The sequence below is a fragment of the Oncorhynchus mykiss genome, chromosome 15 (genome assembly GCF_013265735.2).
Source record: "Oncorhynchus mykiss isolate Arlee chromosome 15, USDA_OmykA_1.1, whole genome shotgun sequence".
Classification (NCBI taxonomy): domain Eukaryota; kingdom Metazoa; phylum Chordata; class Actinopteri; order Salmoniformes; family Salmonidae; genus Oncorhynchus; species Oncorhynchus mykiss.
The window spans coordinates 61,415,091-61,434,586 of NC_048579.1; the positions used below are offsets into that span (position 1 = coordinate 61,415,091).

The window sequence follows — 19,496 nt, forward strand, 5'->3', positions numbered from 1 at the left end:
GTCGCGTCCCCGACAAATTAAACCGTTGCTTGGATGCCACGGTGTGCCTGGGTAGGTTACGTTATTGCGCAGCATCAGTTGGTCTACAACCCTGAATTGATTTTATATATATATACAACGTGTAAACACAGACTTTGCAAATAAACATGTTTCATTTACAAATAAAACAATGGATACTGTCGGCTGATAGATGGACCTATTATTGATAATCAGGCTGCAACAATTGCATTATAATATTGGCATTAGCGTTATTGACTGAAATATATAAACATATAAACGCCACATGTAAAGTGTTGGTTACATTTATCATTAGCTGAAATAAAAGATCCCAAACATGTTCCATAATGTACAAAAAGCTTATTTCTTTCAAATTTTGCGCAACAATTTGTTTACATCCCTGAAAGTGAGCCTTTCTCATTTGCCAAGATAATCCATCCACCTGACAGGTGTGGCATATCAAGAAGCTGATTAAACAGCATGATCATTAAACAGGTGCACCTTGTGCTGGGGACAGTAAAAGGCCACTAAAATGTTTTGTCACACAACACAATGCCACAGATGTCTCAAGTTGAGGGAGCATGCAATTGGCATGCTGACTGTAGGAATGTCCAACAGAGCTGTTGCCAGAGAATTAGACGTTCATTTCTCTACCATAAGACGCCGCCATCATTTTAGAGAATTTGGCAGTACATCCAACCGGCCTCACAACTGCAGACCACGTGTAACCACGCCACTTACACATCCAGCTTCTTCACCTGTAGGATTGTCTGAGGGGAGGGGATTGGTGCTGAGGAGTATTTCTGTCTGTAATTATAGGGGGCTACTACTACCATATTTACAATTTTTGTTGCTAAAGGCTAATCAAATGTAATTTGTAATATACAAGTCTAATCAAGAAATGTAGGCTATGAAAGCAAAGAGATCATTACAGATATTGATCAAATCCATAATCAGTAAGTGCAATCAAAGGTTTTTTCTTGAATTATGTAGGCTACATCCCACTGGGCACAGATGTCAGTTCAACATCTAGTTTTGATTTATATTTGGTTGAGTTGTCAACTAAAGTGAATTCAACAACAACAACAAATTCACCATGTCATTGGATTTAGGTTAAAAGTTGGGCGAAAACCCCCCGATATACCCTTATGTTGATGACTTTTGGAAAATCCAATCAGTATTCCACTCAACCAGTTTTTGCCCTGTGGGATGTTTCTTTGGCCAAACATGTTATTGCATGTTGTTCATTGAAAGGATCCTGTGTTGACACAATTAGGTGGCCTATCCCATATCTCTCAAGTCTCCACTTTTTAAACCTTTGTTTAACTAGGCAAGTCAGTTAAGAACAAATTCTTATTTACAATGACAGCCTGGGAACAGTGGGTTAACTACCTTGTTCAGGGGCAGAACGACAGATTTTGACCTTGTCAGCTCAGGGGATTCGATTTAGCAACCTTTTGATTACTTGCCAAACTCTCTTAACCCCTAGGCTACCTGCCGCCCCACTTATAGGGCCAATCCTCTGTTGAAACAATAACAAAGCATCAACCCTGCCTCTGTTTTGGTAAAAAGCCAAGGGTTGAGCCTGGAGAAATTTAAACATTCAAATTCATAGACAGACATATACGTTACATCAAAGGTGTTGTTTTAACCATTAATACCATGTTTTAACTAGGTTTTGAGGCTATACAGTGCTGAGGCAATACATTTACAATGTTTACAATCATTGTAGTAAAACCAGCTTATATTTTGGGTTCAGATGGGGTGTGACAGTTGAACTGAGCTCATGAGGCATTAAGTTATATTCTTCAATAATGTGTATATATAATTCATTTATGAGTCCAAAAATGGATGCAGCAACTGCAGTTTGCCCCTCGTTCTACCCCTGAGCAAGGCAGTTAACCCAGTGTTCCTGGGCGACGATGACGTGGATGTCGATTAAGGCAGCTCCCCGCACCTCTCTGATTCAGAGGTTAGGCTAAATGCGGAAGACACATTTCAGTTGAATGCATTCAGTTGTACAACTGACTAGTCATCCCCCTTTCCCTTTAAGTCATACGAAGACAGTGGCCTATTTCAATCGGAATAGAGAGTAGCATGGTTATAGCAATCACCATATGTCTTCTACCACAGTCTTTAGTGGAGAAGAACTTCAACAGACATCCACTGTAACAAACTGGTGCATTGAACTGTATTTGGTACCTGAAAATGGAACAATAGATTGATTGTATAAGAAAATAATTACAGGTCTACAGTATATATTAATACCAAATAATCAACACTTGTCTACTTTGGATAAAATATAATATATTTCATAACTGAATATGAGGTACTCTTACTGTCACAACAAAGGACATACTGTATGCCATGTCTATTGAACTGCAGTTATTAGGCCTCTCTGGCAACATTTCAAGTCTTTTGGGACAATCTAAAGACCATGGAGCTTTAATTTCAGCCCATACCCCTGACTCATGTGCCTCATTTCCTGTGACTGTGTGCTTTCGAAAAGGTCCCGCTGACATGACCAATGCCTGGTGGTGTTATATTGATGTTATATGCCTCCCACGGGGTAGTATTACCCACATATCCTATTAGGAATAACATTATATTAACAAATTCAGTGCATGGTATAAATCTAACTTTGAAGGGTTTGATCAGCATAACCAATATGAAACACCTCACCCACCTAACAGCTTTTAGCATTGAATATAAAATATCTGATTAGGTAGAATGATACAACCCATCCTACACAGATTCCCTCCCTAAATATGACATGCTGTGCAGTGGTGTAGTGGTTCCTGGAGAAGTAGATATACTCTGTGAAAGAAAAAGAAATCCAAATGGCCCACCCGGCATTGGAAAGGCGCCCTGTGTGAAAACTTCTATGAGAAACAGTGACATACACTCTGAATTACCTAAAATTATTAAAAAAATAAAAAATAATTGGAGGTTCTAAGTCACATTTGTCAAACTCATTCCATGTAGGGCTGAGTGTCTGTGGGTTTTCGCTCCACCCTTGTACTGATTAATTAAGGTCACTAATTATAATAGTAAGGAACTTCCCTCACCTGGTTGTCTAGGTCTTAATTGAAAGGAAAAAAACTAAAACCTGCAGACACTTGGCCCTCCTTGGAATGAGTTTGAACCTCCTCTTCTAAGTCCACAACAACAATGCTTAAACCACATCAGGAGACCACCTTTGAGGTCTGAGAAAAATCAAATAAATAGTTTTTTGATTGTAGTTACCCTTTTATTCAAGTGTGCAAGCACATAGCACTGTTGTTTGGTTAGCGGTGCTTCTATAGCACATGAGATGGAGTTTTCAAAACAAATGGCCACTGGATTGATGCAAATACTCATGATATCATTCAGCCAGGTAGGCTACTTTGTAGCCGGTTAACATTTAATTGAGAAGGTTTTGGGAAAGCCTTTCCATATACCAGAAGGCGGTTAGTCCCATCAATTGGTAGCATTTACTTTCTAAAGACTTCCTCATATGAATACTCCTGTTCTGTTGGTTTTCTTTAAACTTTATTTCATTGTCTTGCAACCAAAGGCATAATCCTAGTCATATTAGCAACCCATTATGTTGCATCTTTAGATCTCCCCTCTTTTAAAATGTCTAACGGATATTTAGATCTCTGTCCATGAAACTGCTCACATGTGCGGTGGGCATTTCAGAACAAGGTTTTCCCGCAAATTGCATTTTGGAACATTTGCAAGTAGGCCTACCCCCATGTAGCCTCTGCGGACTCCCCAACAACCAGATGTTCAGTTTTGAGGGAAATAGAGCCTGGGATGCGACTTTTGGATGTTAACAAGGTGACGCTCCAGCTTAACTCCTCCTCCGCCTGAACTGGATTGGTTGAACAGTGCAGAAGAGAACCTCTCCCAACAGATGTTTTCCTTCTTGTCAAGACCAGTATCTAGGGGATCTAGTTTCAGGCATTTCTTTTACGCCTGATACATTAGGTTAAACTCCGTGTGCATATTGGTGCTTAAAATGTGAAGGAATAATAGTTTATCAACATTTTAAGATAAAATGGTCTGTTCCATCAGCCTTATTAATACAGCGTACACTGTACCTCCACTACACTAGTCCTACTTTGATATGCATCGTGGGGATTCAAAAGTGAGTATACGTAATGCCCACTGAAAAATAAGTGGGTATACGGGGTATACATGCGTATACCCTCCACTACACCACTGACTGTAGGTTGATTTTTACCGTAACAGCCAAGACAAAATCTCCCTATGTGAAGTTATATCATATAGTTTTGTTTAATCCATCACATAGCCTTTAAATGTCAATTAACTTTGTAGCTTTCATTGCTTTCCATAATGATTGTCTTAACTTTTCAGAGGTTTTGGACAATGTTACAAAGAGTTAAGGGTGAACTCCTTGCCCGCTGTAAACTTGAATGCAGCCTACATCCAAATTGCTGCTAGCTTGCCGGGCAATCAGATCAGATATTAATTTAGATCAATAGCAAAACAGGTCCTACTATATAGGTAAACTGGGAGACAATATTTTTGAAAGCAGGCCTCCATTTTGGATAAAGACAAGTTTAGTCACGACACCCATTGCATGTGCACCGGCGCACCTGACACCGTTGTAGTGTCACAAGTGATGCTTTAGGAAGCAGTGACAATAGTACCTGATAAAACTACAGAGCAGCTTGAGTCCATTTAATTCCCGCACCCAAAGTGAAGTCAATTCCATTAGCCATATGGGAATTGAATGGGAGGCCTACAGGGTAATCCAGACTTGCTCTATAATCACTATGCACTTGTAATTATGAGCTTCCCATCCCGGACACCATGACAGACACACTCTGCCTTAGGGACGGTTGTCATGGAAATCATCATCAAAGGGGATGGTCTCGAGAGCTCTGCAAAATGTCCAACCACCACGACACATCGAGGATTGAATGACAGAAATGGGATGATTTACCCCAGACACCTGCTGCATTTATAGTCTGGTCACACCGAGGGGTGTCTCGATGATCTGAACCTGTATAACTTATCTTTTGTCAGATATAACAGCTTTTTGGAAGCCTTGTTATTTCAGGTGAAGTTTTATCTTCTGTTTTTCAAAACTTTGGTGATGCTGACTGTACAAATATGATTGAATTTCAGGGAAATCCTCATTTTTGACTGGACAGGACCTGATTCAAGAAATCTGTTTCTCAGTTGCCCAAAGAAAAATAATTATTGCTGCCAAGCGGCATTCACCTCACTCACTATCTTAGCAACAATGAGTACTTGGGTTCATATACCTGTTATTACAAATGTCAACAAACTAAACAAAAGTCTTGGCAGATGGACTCACCGACTCTGATGACTAAACTCTTATGGATGAATCCTCAGGTTGGGTGAGCTCTGTGCTCTGGCTGCAGTAGTGGGCCTTTAAAAACAAGCAACAATGGCATATGCAATGTTCTTCCTTCAGCAAATCCACAGAGTACGTACATGTACATGGAAAAGTCAATGAAGTGGAATTAGTTGTGAGGAGTACCTCCAAAGGAACCGTACTAGCTACAGTAAAACATGGGTTTTCAAATTCCTTGGTGTCCACGTCACTAAGGATCGATCATGGTCCACATTCATGAAGAGGGCACGACAACGCCTCTTCCCTCTCAAGAGGCTGAAAAGATTTGGCATGGGTCCGCAGATCCTCAATATGTTCTACAGCTGCATCCCCAAGCCATAAGAATGCTAAATAGTTAGCTATATAGTTAGCCAAATAGCTATCTATATATATTGACCCTTTTTGCAATAACTTTGACTCATTACATAAGCTGCTGCTAATGTTTGTTATCTGTCACTTATTTCTAGTTATACTATATGTACATATCTACCTCAAATGACCTCGTACCCCTGTACATTGACTTGGTACTGGTGCCCTGTGTATATAGCCCAAGTTAGTTACTCACTGTGCATTTATTATTATTAAGTGTTTTACTTTACAATTATTTCTCTCATTTTCTTTCTCTCTGCATTGTTGGGTAAGTAAGCATTTCACTGTTAGTTTACAAAGGATGTGGTGAATAAAAATGTATTTAGTTTATGCTGCTAACCCTTCCGATGCTTATGGTCTCCCAAGTTGTCCCTCTTTAAACACTTGACCACTTTCTCACCTGGCTCCCCTTCTTCTTCCTGTGTAACACTTTTTATCATCCATGCCAAAGAAACCAAAAACGTCAATCAAGCCCGATTGATTGCACCTGCTGCTCATTCCTGGTACAGAGTGATTCAAGTTAGTAAGGAGCTAGGTTTCCATCCAATACATTTCCCACCAAACTGAATTGTTGTGGATAAAAATCCGAGTGTGATGATGAAGTGCACAGAAAATGTACTTTTTCCTCTTAGGTTTTCATGTACCAAATAAAAATCTAATGTCCAATGTATTCCATCACATTTTCAACTTTACCAATAGTTTTGTCACAAAAGGTTAAATAAACAATGAGCCTACTCTGGTCTTGGCACGTGCGCTCTAGCCAACAGCTGTCACGCCCTGACCTTATTTATCTACGTTTTATGTATTATTTTGGTCAGGTCAGGGTGTGGCGAGGGTGGGTATGTGTGTTTTTGTCCTGTCTAGGGTTTTGTATGTCTAGGTAATGTAGGTCTATGGTGGCCTGAATTGGTTGTTTATCGTTGTCTCTGATTGGGGATCCTATTTTGGTTGCCATTTTTCCATTTTGGTTTTGTGGGTTATTGTCTATGTGTAGTTGCCTGTCAGCACTCGTGTCTTATTAGCTTCACTGTTGTTGTTGTGTTTGTTTAGTGTTCTTTGTGTAATAAAAGAAGAATGTATTATCACACCTTGGTCTCCTCGTTATGACGAACGTGACAACAGCTGTCAGATTCTGTGCGGGTAGGATCTGCGGGTATGTTAGTCTGCAATACATGAGATTATTATGGATAAGAGCGAGAATATTTGTATTTGTCAAACAGCAGTCAAGCATTGATTGGAAACGCGGTTACTGTTATGAATTGCAAGACTGTCATCTTTTTCCATATAACGCTGCATACTGCACCTTTGGGCTCCCGAGTGGCGCAGCGGTCCAAGGCACTCCATCTCAGTGCTAGAGGCGTCACTACAGACCCTGGTTTGTTTCCAGGCTGTTTCACAACCGGCTGTGATTGGGAGTCCCATAGGTTAGCGCACAATTGGCCCAGCGTCGTTAGTTTGGCCGGGCTGTCATTGTAAATAACAATTTGTTCTTAACTGACTTGCCTAGTTAAATAAAATACAAATAAAATACAAAAAAACAACTTTACATGGGTGAATTATCATAGTGAAACATATGGAAGATTTTTAAAACACAGAAATACTGGCAGATTATGATAAACACCTGACTGCACGTGTACAAACCCCTAAGGTAGATGCTGGGCTAAGTGCCTGTGTGTGTGCACTTCTGTGCGTGTGTATTTGTATGTGTTAGTGTTCGTAATACATTGGGTCTGGTAAGTAGTGTCTTCTGCAGGTCACGGCTGTAAGGGGATGTGCTACTGGGTTATCTTACATCCCCTCATCCCCTGCAGGTCAGGGGTCACCAAGGCAATGACATTAGAGGTGTAACTTTAGCCCACCCTTCAAAGTTCCCACCTAACTTTGTTTACGACCTATGGGGAGACAGTGAGAGGAGAGACTGTGACATATGTACAATGCACTTGACATGGGACAGGACTTATTTGTGGAGGAACGTAGCTGTTTTTCTGGTTGATTTGTGATATTTTATTGGTGCTTCCCATTACTGTATTTTTTGTATTTTAATGTGTGTGTGTATAATGTGTATATTTATGTTGTATTATACAGGGCACATCTTCCCTGTTAAAATAAAGGTAAAATAATTTTAAAAAAAACATTCAGCGAGAAGGAGATGTACGTTCGGAAAGTAAACAAGTAAATTAACAGGTTAGTTTAGCAGGAGATTGTGAAACCGTTGTAGACAAATACATTAGAGTTATGATGGGTCTGCGTTTGCAAATTTAGCCAGATCTATAATTTTATATTTATTCACTTAGATTTCTTACATGCCTCCTCTGAAAGCATTCACATTTGACATTTGACCATAATCTCTAAATGACATTCAGTTACATGTGCGAGAAAGGTCAGACATGATTGGCTATGAAACTATTAAGCAGCATTTCAAAATGTTTGACTGAGAGAGACGCAGCACACACTATATTATTGTTGATTTATTAAATATGGAACTAATTTCATAATTCGTTTTTTTGCATCAATTTTTAACAGTACCATGTGTTCTTTCAGAATGAATGAATTTGTACGGTTGGTGGACCTGTAAAAGTGAGGGGAATAAGACTCTTGTTGTGACACTATTTCCAAGAACAGGACTGGTGCCATAACATTTCATATAAACAGAAATGGGTTCCATGGACAAGTCAATAAATAGAATGTGGTACCTTTGACCCAGTTTCTTGTGTGGGGAAGGTGAAAAGTGGTGCACTATTGACCTAATTGCCACTTTCACAGGGACAAGCGCCGACAGATTCACTCTTAAAAATGGTCCCTTTCAACGTATTGGGTGCACGCAGCAGGTCACGGTTTGGACAGGATGAGAGTAGCTTTCCACATCATCAACCGTGTTATTGGACTACATTATTATCTATCTGCTGTTACAAGGGTTGTAGGCGCACTTAAGTGTGTGTGTGTGAGATGGAACAGGCTGCTGTGTCGCTCCAGGCAACCAGTGAGTGGTTATTTCTCTCCCTGTAGCAGGGACAGAGGAAGACAGTCATACATCTAATCTGTTTGTGCAAACAGCCTGCGAGGAGGGCTCTTTATCAGCAACGTTAGGGCCGACAGCTGGGGCCCTGACATTCAAGGACATGCACCATTTCACTGTCGCCACGGGAGTGCTGAAATCATTTATGACATATGATAAAAATACAAGACCATGTTAGAAACCAACACAAATCAGTTGTGTGTTGGTGCTTTCTGTTGCTCAAAGGGCCTATGCATTATTCTGGCAAAGTTCTCACTGGGGTTGGGAAATGCCTGAGGGACCATCACTGTGATTCAGGTGTGCTAGAGCTTTTTCACCCTCACATTGAAGTTCTGGATCCTGACAAAATAGTTTTTACCTGTGAGCCTTGATCTTGGGGTATACAAATTTGACCAGTATCAAACCTAAGTTGTCTGTGGTAGCCCACCAAGCTAAAGCCTTCGAATTAGCTCTAGGAGCTGACATGGGTTTTCAGGTATCAGGCATGGTTGATTGATAGGCAAGCAAAATTCAAGGAACCACACAAAGCAGGGGGTCTCTTCAATTAAAATCTGAAAGTCTATATTTGAGAACTTCTATTAAATGTTATTGAACACCGATTAATTTGGGTATAACATTATGAGACATTGTGTTTGATGTCTGAATCGTGGCTGAGACAGACTGGAGAGGCAGACAGAGTAGTCCTGCGTGAAAAAGTATTAGAAAATGAGTTTGAATGGATTGATTAAAAAGACTAGAGAAGGATACACATTTGAAGAAAAGAAACCCCAGACGGGTCAAGGAACACTGGTCACCGGTCTGAACCAAATGGATGAAAATTAAAATGAAGTTTTACATCCCCATCAGACAGTAGCCTGGACATAGAAATAGAATCTATTCATTCATTCTATTTGACATAGCTGCCAAAATACAGGATACGAGGCCATGGCTGATATGATCGCAGATTCCCAGGATAGCCTTACGCAACTCAAAGCCGGTGTCAGGGATAATCCTCTTAAAGGAGAAAATTTGCCTTAATAGAAAACAAACCCGCCATGTTTCCCCTCTCCTGTTTTTAATCATCAAAATGGAGAGTTTACGTGTGGATGTGCACCCTGCGCTAACTCCTCCACCACACCACAGTAACCAACCTGAAGGACATGGCACTGGACTACATAGAATTTATAGCCTCCAATTTGTAGTGATGTGCATCATGTACAAGCATTTAGTTTTTACATCTGCACAGCAGATTACAAGCATTTTGCAAGGGTCAGGAGGATTAAGCATTTTGAATATAGAAAATGGAATAATATGGAAAAGTTATAAAGCTAAAAACAATGTAGAAAGACACCCTTCTGGAAACGGTGGTTATTAGATGATTAGTACATCCATGTATTATTAAGTAAGCTACATCTCTGACTCAGGTGCTGATGTGATTTCCAACAGCTTCCAGCTCCACATGTATCAGTTCCAGTCAAGGTCAGACAGTTAGACTAAGAAGGGATACTTTATGTAACCTCAGAATGGCTTTATAATGCTCACACAATATGACCATAGACAACATACTGTAAAAGTGGTTTTCATATAACATACAGAATGGTTTGGAACTTCCCAGTGGCATTACAAAGCCCTTTTCTCAGGCTTCCAGGGTCAAGACAGTTGCAAGATGGGTGTGATTCCATTGTCAAGACAATCAACTTCCAACCAAAATGCTGTCTCTCTTCAATGACATTCAGCCAAGACATTTCCCCCCAACATTTATCGTGTATTTTGTGCTCAAACAGGAACGTGCGATTTCTGCTTGAATCTAGCCCTGTGGTTGCTGCTGAAAAAGGCCTTTCAGTGTGCTCTGGTTGCCAACACGACCTTGACTGGCCACTTCAGCCATCTTCTTGTTTTGTCTTATTAGACCCCTCAACCTCAATCATGAATAAATTACATCTTATCCTCAATTATCCTCAGTTAAATTACATCTTATCCTCAATGTAAGTGTTACCTATCACAGAAAGGGATAACAAGCTAGTTCACCTTGATAGGCTGTTGTATTTGTTTATTCCATGTGTAACTCTGTGTTGTTGTATGTGTCGAATTGCTACGCTTTATCTTGGCCAGGTCGCAGTTGCAAATTAGAACTTGTTCTCAACTAGCCTACCTGGTTAAATAAAGGTGAATACAAAATAAAAAAAATCCTACGGATATGAAAGAAAGTGGTTGATATTGAGGCGGTGCTTGGGGAACCAACTGTTGCCCTTGGCAAAATGTGTATTAATATTATATAAATGTACAGGAGAAAGCTGCCAAGCTTTAAGTATTTTACAGATATTTTATACCAATAATGGTGTAAACCAAACAAGAATTCCACCAGGAGCACAAAAACACTCTACAATGTCACCGTCATCATTGTATTTCCCCTAAAATAAACATAAATGAAGATACTTCTCAGCTTCAAAGTATCAGAACATGACTGTGTTTATCTTTGGACACCTGACAAAAAATTTTGAGAACTAACTGTACACCTATTCCCCCCTCTCTCTCTCTCTCTCTCGCTCTCTCTCTCTCATTGTTTTGAGGCCTGTGGCTGCATCAGAAGATAGGTGTATTGGCACCCCTTGGTGGCCAAGTAGGGAACTGTAGAGGGGAATCAGGTGTTACCACACTAGACACTAGAGGCAGACAGTAGCTACAGTTACTTGGTGGGCAGCCTCTAAACGAGCTGGAGGAGACATCAGTGTTAGTGATGCATACTGTGCTCTGACAACCTGACCTACCCGCTAAGGATGTGCTAACCGCCATGGAGATTCTCGTAGTGGCACATTCTGTCAGATGGAAACATGTTGAGATGGTTTTAAAATGACATCAAAGTGCACATGGGACAATTACAAAACCGGTTTGTAATAAATATGAATTTTTATTAGTCTTGTTGTTAGTATCCATTGTAAAGGAAGGCATTGGATGTTTGAGCAGTCTGTGTCCACTAACACAGATCTGATGGAACATCGTTTCAAAATAACATCTTATTGCAGCACACAATGTAAGCAGAGAACATGGCTGAAGGTTCACAACCTTGTGAAAGCAATTGATCATGATTTCTCATGAGTTTTGTCCTCAAAATAAAAAGGCTAGGATTGTAAACAGGGTTTGTCATTCAACCGCACGGATGACAGAATATTTTTTTAAGTTGTGACAATAGAACTGCAAAAGATTGTTTTTGTGTTTCTTTGAAATCTACATTCAGGTTTTGAAGAAATGTATAGTTGTGAGTCCAAAGTAGAAGGAGCAATCTGGAAAAAAAGTAGTAAACCCATTGTAAAATGTTCCAATGTATGTCCTCTTTTTTCCCCCTCACCCACTGGCCTCTCGGATTCAGAATGACGTACAGTACGTTTGAACACCATGGCGAGGAGCATGCTGACGGTCCTCTTGGGGGCGCTCACCTGGTCCAGTGGGAGACGCAGACAGGCAGGACAGTCCCTGGCGTGCATGCAGCCAATTCTCTGTCATTCCCACTCACAACACCACCGAGCAAAAATGGACCCCAGTATGACCTGTGGAGTCATAGAGAGAGTGTCAGTAGATAATCACAACAGTAGTGGAACCTCTAGACAACAGGAACAAAAGGGACATTACTTATTTCACTTCCTTGCCCAACCTGGTCCCTTGGTTCAATTGGCAAATCTTACTTCGATAGCTGATGTGTGTTGAGCATAAAATGACAGCTGTGCTTCACCCAGATGAGTGGTGCAACACATTGGTCATGCAGGCGAGTTATCCTTCCTATATACAGTATAAATGTAATTCCTATGCGCCACACTCTGCAGCCAACAAACTGTTATAGATTGTCTGTCTGTATTCCGTGCTGGTCCCTTCAGTGCAGTGTAGTTATTTATCACCTGCTTGTGCATTCAGGGCAATGCGTTATGATGGGCCCTGTAATTCTTCTTCTTCTCGTTCTTCTCCTTCTGCAGTCTCTCTAGCTCGGCCTCGTACATCATCTCCTGGATCAGGTACTTCTCCCTCCGCATGCGGTCACGCAGGTCCTTGGGCAGGTCTGGGATCAGGTAGGCGATCAGGTTCTTGATGGTGAAAACCATGTGCTACAAAAGAACACAACACCAATAGTACAGTAATTACAGAAACATCTCGGCTGAATATTGTGTTACGGTTTTGTTGAATGGAATGAATTGTACAAACTAACCTCGAAGACTATGATGAAGGCCAGCCGTGCGGCCAGGACATGCCAGAACTGTAGCGTGTAGGAGTATGGTTCACCGGGCGAGTCCGGGGACTCTCTGTAGTCACGGTACCTGGGGGGTCAAACACAGGGTCGAAAGGTCAAAGGCTATAACTTTTGTGTTCAAACAAGCACAACCATACCAAGACTCTCTTTGGTCACCAAACCTACCTGCAGTACTTCACTGCTTCTCCAAACATATCCGATCCATCTGTCCTGGGCACCGAAGTGTTCTCAAAATCAGACACTCTGAACATCGATAGACTGGCGTTTACATATCCCATCATGCACCTGGAAACAATAAACAGGAAATAATGAAATGTCAGTGCTTTGACATTGTGATGCAGGACAATGCCGCTGCCCTCTATTACTAGCCATAATAATGTCAAAAGTAGATACTTTGCCTGTGTGGTCACTGTGGTCAGGCTCGCTCACCTCTCCCCGGCCCGGCCCTGCCCGGCACACGGGCCGTACTTGTATGCGTAGACAAGGCGTGGGATGAAGTCGGAGGTGACGGCGATGACAAAGGCGTTGGTGATGACGGACAAGATACCGATGCCCTCCAGGATGCCGTACCAGATCCCTGGAGAGAAAATAAAATGATGTTCTTGCTCCGATGCAAATTATTTATTACAGTTCACCAGCAAGCAGCCTGTCAGGACTTCTTCAAAGAATACTTATAAAGGGGTTTGAGAATGATTCCAAAAGTATAAAGCATAACAGACTGGTCGGCTAAAATCGTCTGTCTGTGCTGAAACTAATGAAATAGGGTTCCATTGAGTGAAAATAATTGAGGCACGGTGTTGGTTGTTGGCGTAGAACAATTACGTCTATTTGGCATGTTTTGCGTTCCTTTGAAAATGGCCCTGGTGATTGTCAGACCAGAAGTTGAGCCTAACCTATGTCTTTGGCTTGAGAGGGCAGGGGTCTCCGCCACTGGGTGACAAACTTGTAGGCGTCCAGGCGGATCTCGATGATGTTGTTGAGGAGGGCCAGGAGCGGGGCCAGGGGGAAAGCTGCCACAAATATGGTGGTGAAGCCAAACTGTAAGACTGAAACACACAGACACAGGGAGTAAAGCGTCAACAGTAGTCCTATTCAAAACCCCATTCAAAAACCCCATTACATTTTATACAGATGGCCACCCCAAAGCCATATTCACTCAGAAAGGCCAATATGATTTGAGGTTATACCATTCAATGTCACAATTGTTACTGTATGTCAGTGCGTGTGGGCATTGCACAGGGCAAAGTTAGCCATTAGATTTTGTGCTTCGTGAAGAGCCTCGCCAAGGAAGTCACAGATGGTAGTACATCGAGCGTAATTACAAATGAGCATTCAAAAAGCCTACAGAGACACCACATAATGGAGCTATGCAGCATGATGGGTTCAAATAAACAGTGACACATGCATGTGGACATAGCTGCATGCTGTGTGAAACCACGGAATCCTAGCCTAAGCGTTGCACTGATCTGTCACTGTCATAAATGTCACGGTCATCTGACATTGTCACACATAAATCTGTCTACACCAAACACATGTAGGAGAAATGCTTCAACGAACCATTGTGTGATTAATACATGGCATGTGTCTGCTTTATGTACCTCACATAATCATACTTAAAGGACAACTCCACCCCAAAAACTATCTTTTGGTATTTGTTAAATTAGTCCATTGTTGACATAGTTCCAAACGGTTTTGCTTGTCAGGACTCAAGTTTTCAAGATATGTAACTTTCAAAACACAGAAATCATCCCCGTATGATGCAAAACGCAGCATCATTTAATGCAAAATGCATCATACGGGGATGATTTCTGTATTTTGAAAGTTACGTATCTTGAAAACTTGAGTGCTGACAAGCAAAACATTTTGGGACTATGTCAACAATGGACTAATTAAACAAATACCAAAAGATAGTTTTGGGGCAGACTTTTCCTTCAATATGCATGTGGAAAATCTATGTAGACATTAATGATTAACATTGCTGGTAAATAAATGTAAACATGATATATACAGTACATGGCATGTATATAATGGTTTACATGAGCAAACACAGTACGAATGCTAGTTTATGGTTGACCTTCGACCTCCAGCTCCCCAGGGGGGCAAAGAGGATAAATCAGTCATGTAGATCAACTTATTCTGGAATGTAACAACAGCAGGTTAGAGTCCTTACTGTCTAAACAAGTTCCGGTTTTTATTCAACAGTTCTTAAATATTAGACTGTATTAGAGGATTATAAAATAGTGAAATATTGAAATTGACGTTTCAATAATGATCTCTCCTAGTTAGTGAAGTTGGCAGAGGCTGCATGCCGTTTTAGAGGATGTCATTCCTGTAAAGGTGAAGAGCTTACAGATTGATATGGATATTTCACATGGAGAATTGCATAGCATTATACTTCAGTTATAACCACTCATTCTTACACCAGTCTTTACTTGGTAAATTACATTCTCGAGTCATTTGTAATACTGGTATATATTGTTAGAAATTCTGTATTCTTATGACAGGTGTTTTCAGCCTTATGTGGGTCCTGTGACGTTTAATCTATGAACTGGCCACTTATTCAAGTAGGCTGTATTTCAGTCTGGAATCTCTCAGACAGAAAGGTCATTTCCACCACCCAGAAACTATCTAGGTTAATCAACACCCTCTGAGGTGATCTATAGTCATCAATAGACTGTTGTCAGGTGTGTTATTGTCTTGGCAGCCTGGAGAAAAAGTTGCCACTAACACCATCCCTTTGCCCACTGCAGAACCACCCACAGCCCCTCATAGGACACTGTTTTGCCCAGTGGAAATCGGTTTTCTATAGAAGTAATTAGATCCTTAGCTAATATTCATGGCCTCTCTCCTCTCCATGTGCAGTTTGCCTGGCAAAGCAGAATATGATGGCAAGGAGCGCAATAAACATATTTGGCACATGCATTCATGACCTAACTAGTAAACAACATTTTTTTCTACAGTACCTTTCATGTTCACTGCAAGCAATCAGGCAATCAGGGAAAAATGACAACGGAGTTGGTGTCCCACATCTGACCAATAGGTTCTCTCAACTTATTAACAATTTACATTACACTACTCTTATTACTGTTTAATTACTTTTGTAAGCAGTGCAAAAATAATTGTAATTAGTCATTGCTACACTGTACTTACTGTTAGCGTAACTAATGGTTACGTCTAGGTGCTGCTAGGGTTAGTTGTGCTGCTGTAAGTTGGAGTGTAACAATCAGTAATTCAAATACTTGTAACACTAACACTGTACTCACAGGAATAATTACACTGTACTCACAGGAATAATTACACTGTACGCACAGGAATAATTACACTGTACTCACAGGAATAACTACACTGTACTCACAGGAATAACTACACTGTACTCACAGGAACAATTACACTGTACTCACAGGAACAATTACACTGTGCTCACAGGAACAATTACACTGTACTCACAGGAATAATTACACTGTACTCACAGGAATAATTACACTGTACTCACAGGAATAATTACACTGTGCTCACAGGAACAATTACACTGTACTCACAGGAACAATTACACTGTACTCACAGGAACAATTACACTGTACTCACAGGAATAATTACACTGTACTCACAGGAATAATTACACAGTAATACGAACCCCATGTAAAGTGTTACCCAAATTGTTTAAGGAAATGGTTCAGCCAATTTACACATTGTATTCCTTACGCTGTAAGAAGTCTGGAGAAAAGGTTAGACATCAATCCATCCTTTGGTTTTATATACCTGGCCAGTGGCCACAATTTCCAAATGCTAACATTGTAGTATTTTTGTCCAAAAACCAATGTAACTCAATATCCCCAATATTGGCATGTTTAGTATTTCATGTCCAAATCATTCCAAAGTGTCTACAATTGAGCGTGTGAACATAACAAACAGAACAGTGTAAGCACCACTGATGGGAATGGGACAAACAGAAAGGGGATCTATCGATGACAACACCAACACATTTTTACACCCATCTTACACAGAGGAGCTATGAGAGCTATGTTTTCTGCATTTATGTATTAACTGTGTACAAGGTAATGTCGGCAATGATTCTCAGTGCTCTCAATGCAGAGCAGTGGCTTACTTGGTTGCTCACTCAGGTCTCACACAGGTCTATATGGCTCGGGCCACACTGGTTTCTTCTGATTGGTCAATTGATTGATAGTGAGATAGAAATTATTTGCGGTTTAAAGTAACTGTCCAGTGTTCCAGATTTCTATGGAATATAACTTATAATTAATTACAATATGAGAAAATATTTTTCCTTCCAGAAAATGAAAATTAAGTTAAAAAGCAGCCTTTCCGTATTGGAACGGTGTAGCCCAACAACAGAAAGGTGTGGGTGTACACTGGTAAAAAAAAAAGTTTTATATGAGTAAACCACTGATTCGCCAGCTCCTCCTTCTCAGGAGGATGACATCATCCTCTATGTGGAAATAGCAAGCATTTTCTAAACAGTCTATTTGAGGTGTTTTTTTTTTCTCATTTTCTCAATGTATGCTTTGGCCACAAATACAAGTATAGGATGAATCAACAACATTATTAGGGTATGAGTTAACATAATATTACGTTTTAAAAGTGAGATTTCCATTGGACAGTTGCTTTAAACGTGGCCTCAGGGTCAAAGGGCACATACTCATCTCCAAGTATTCGTCAAACAGTCCGTAGGCATTCATGGGCTGCAGGTTGTAGTCCCTCTCCCACTGCGGGAAGCTGGCCTTGGCGTTGGGGCCGTGCTCCTGCCTCAGCCTTCGCCGTGTCCACCAGTTCTGGATCAGCCTGACAAACAACCAATTATAAAGAGTCACGGGGGGTGACTGGTGGAGATGACACACTAGGCACTAGTTGCGTCTAATTGGCTAAGCCAGGCCATACTCACGGGTAGCCCAGCTCCATGAAGTTGTTCCAGGTCTGCTTGAGCACCATGATGATACCCATCTGCATGCAGAGATCTATCAAACAACCACTGGGATGGCACTACACAGAAAGGGGAAACAGCACCGACACTTTATTCAATCATAACTCCTCAACTAACTATCCAGTAACCCTAGTTTTCTGGTTCATAACACAGAGGTTAGAGTGAGAATACAGTGTTCCAAGCTACGTTCCACTTAATCTGGGACACCCAGAACTAAAATGTTGGGTATTTGCTGCATAGACTCAATTCAGTTCTGGGTGGAGACGTGTTAGGAAATATACTAAAGAGACTACTGAAGTCTCCACCCCTCTAAACTGAAACTCTCAGACAGTTTCTGGCAAGTCTACGGGACAAAATGTCCCCTCCACTTCCTAGATTTGCACCTGCGAAATTGTGATGTGATCAGCGATGAGAAATCTACGTACTGGAACAAAGTTCCTAATTCGTTGTGGCATCCCACAGTCGGTCGACAGATGCTACATCCATTTATGTTACGTGCATCTGTCCACGAGAGTACTTTTCACTAGAAATGTTCCACGTTCAACACATTTGAAAAGCCTCATGAAAGTTCACTCACCTCTTCCAATTTCCAGCGGTTAATGAGGCGGATATAGGCTCCTGGCCGGCCAGTGAACCTGACAAAGGTGGTCACATCATTTTACTAACTAATCTCTATGAAATATAGTGTGAGATATAGCCGGGAATTATGATTTAAACCATGAAGTAGAGACGTTTCCTCACCTGCCCAGAAAAAAAGCTATGTAGAAGGTAGAGCTGTTGAGATTGACAAACTGAAACAGGAACATCTTCAGGGTGAAGCTGTTCTCCCACTCGGACTCAGTCCTCGGCTGCTCTGTGGATACAGAGCCAGAGGGAGAGACAGAGAAACAGAAAGAGAGAGAAAATAGAGAATAAGAGAGAAAGAAGAATAAAGAGAGGGCGACAGAAAGAGAGAGGATGTGTATAAAACGACAGCCCCTGCATTATATTGACTGTAATCACCTCTGAGGATGGCATGTTACAGCATGAGGACAGTTGTAGCTTACCTAAATTGGTGAGCAGAAGGGCAACTTTTTCATATAACTGAAAAAAACAAGGTTACCAGTTAATAGGGTTTGTTTTCCATGATTCTCTTGATTCTCATGCTGTTGTACCTAAAACGCGATACGCCATGGCATTGAAGGGCGTTAGGATTCATTTTTATCAACATTTTGAGCGCAACTGTATTTAACTATATCAAAAAGCGCCACATGACATTAGGGTTTCACAACTGATAAGACATTAATATACATTGAGTGTACAAAACATTAAGAACACCTTCCTAATATTGAGTTGCACCCCCCTATGCCCTCAGAACAGCCTCAATTCATTGGGTCATGGACAAGGTGTCGAAAGCATTCCACAGGAATGCTGGCTCATGTTGACTCCAATGATTCCCCCATGAATTGTTGGTAGTGGATCTCTACTCCAAATAGCTTGTTCCATCTCATCCCACATATGCTCAATTGGATTGAGATCTGGTGACTGGGCAGGCCACTGCAGTAAGCTGAATTCATTCATGTTCGTGGAACCATTTCTGGACAATCCT

General features: G+C 41.0%; 1 protein-coding gene across 4 annotated transcripts in view; it reads right to left on the bottom strand.

Moving 5' to 3' along the window:
- Window positions 1-11,620: 11,620 nt before the first annotated feature.
- LOC100653449 (anoctamin-4) overlaps window positions 11,621-19,496 on the bottom strand; it is a 39,277-nt gene continuing 31,401 nt past the window's right edge. For 3 of the 4 annotated variants that reach the window (XM_021563938.2, XM_021563939.2, XM_021563940.2), the window contains 11 exons: window positions 18,955-18,991; window positions 18,650-18,761; window positions 18,486-18,543; window positions 17,870-17,967; window positions 17,627-17,769; window positions 13,863-14,015; window positions 13,399-13,546; window positions 13,135-13,254; window positions 12,928-13,036; window positions 12,623-12,826; window positions 11,621-12,277 (listed from right to left, as the gene is read on the bottom strand). In XM_021563938.2, the coding sequence (XP_021419613.2) occupies window positions 12,635-12,826; window positions 12,928-13,036; window positions 13,135-13,254; window positions 13,399-13,546; window positions 13,863-14,015; window positions 17,627-17,769; window positions 17,870-17,967; window positions 18,486-18,543; window positions 18,650-18,761; window positions 18,955-18,991 (1,170 nt within the window). In that variant the 3' untranslated portion in view covers window positions 11,621-12,277; window positions 12,623-12,634. Of the gene's footprint in view, window positions 12,278-12,620; window positions 12,827-12,927; window positions 13,037-13,134; window positions 13,255-13,398; window positions 13,547-13,862; window positions 14,016-17,559; window positions 17,770-17,869; window positions 17,968-18,485; window positions 18,544-18,649; window positions 18,762-18,954; window positions 18,992-19,496 lie in introns of those variants that run through there. The other variant, XR_002468710.2, reaches the window with a different exon arrangement.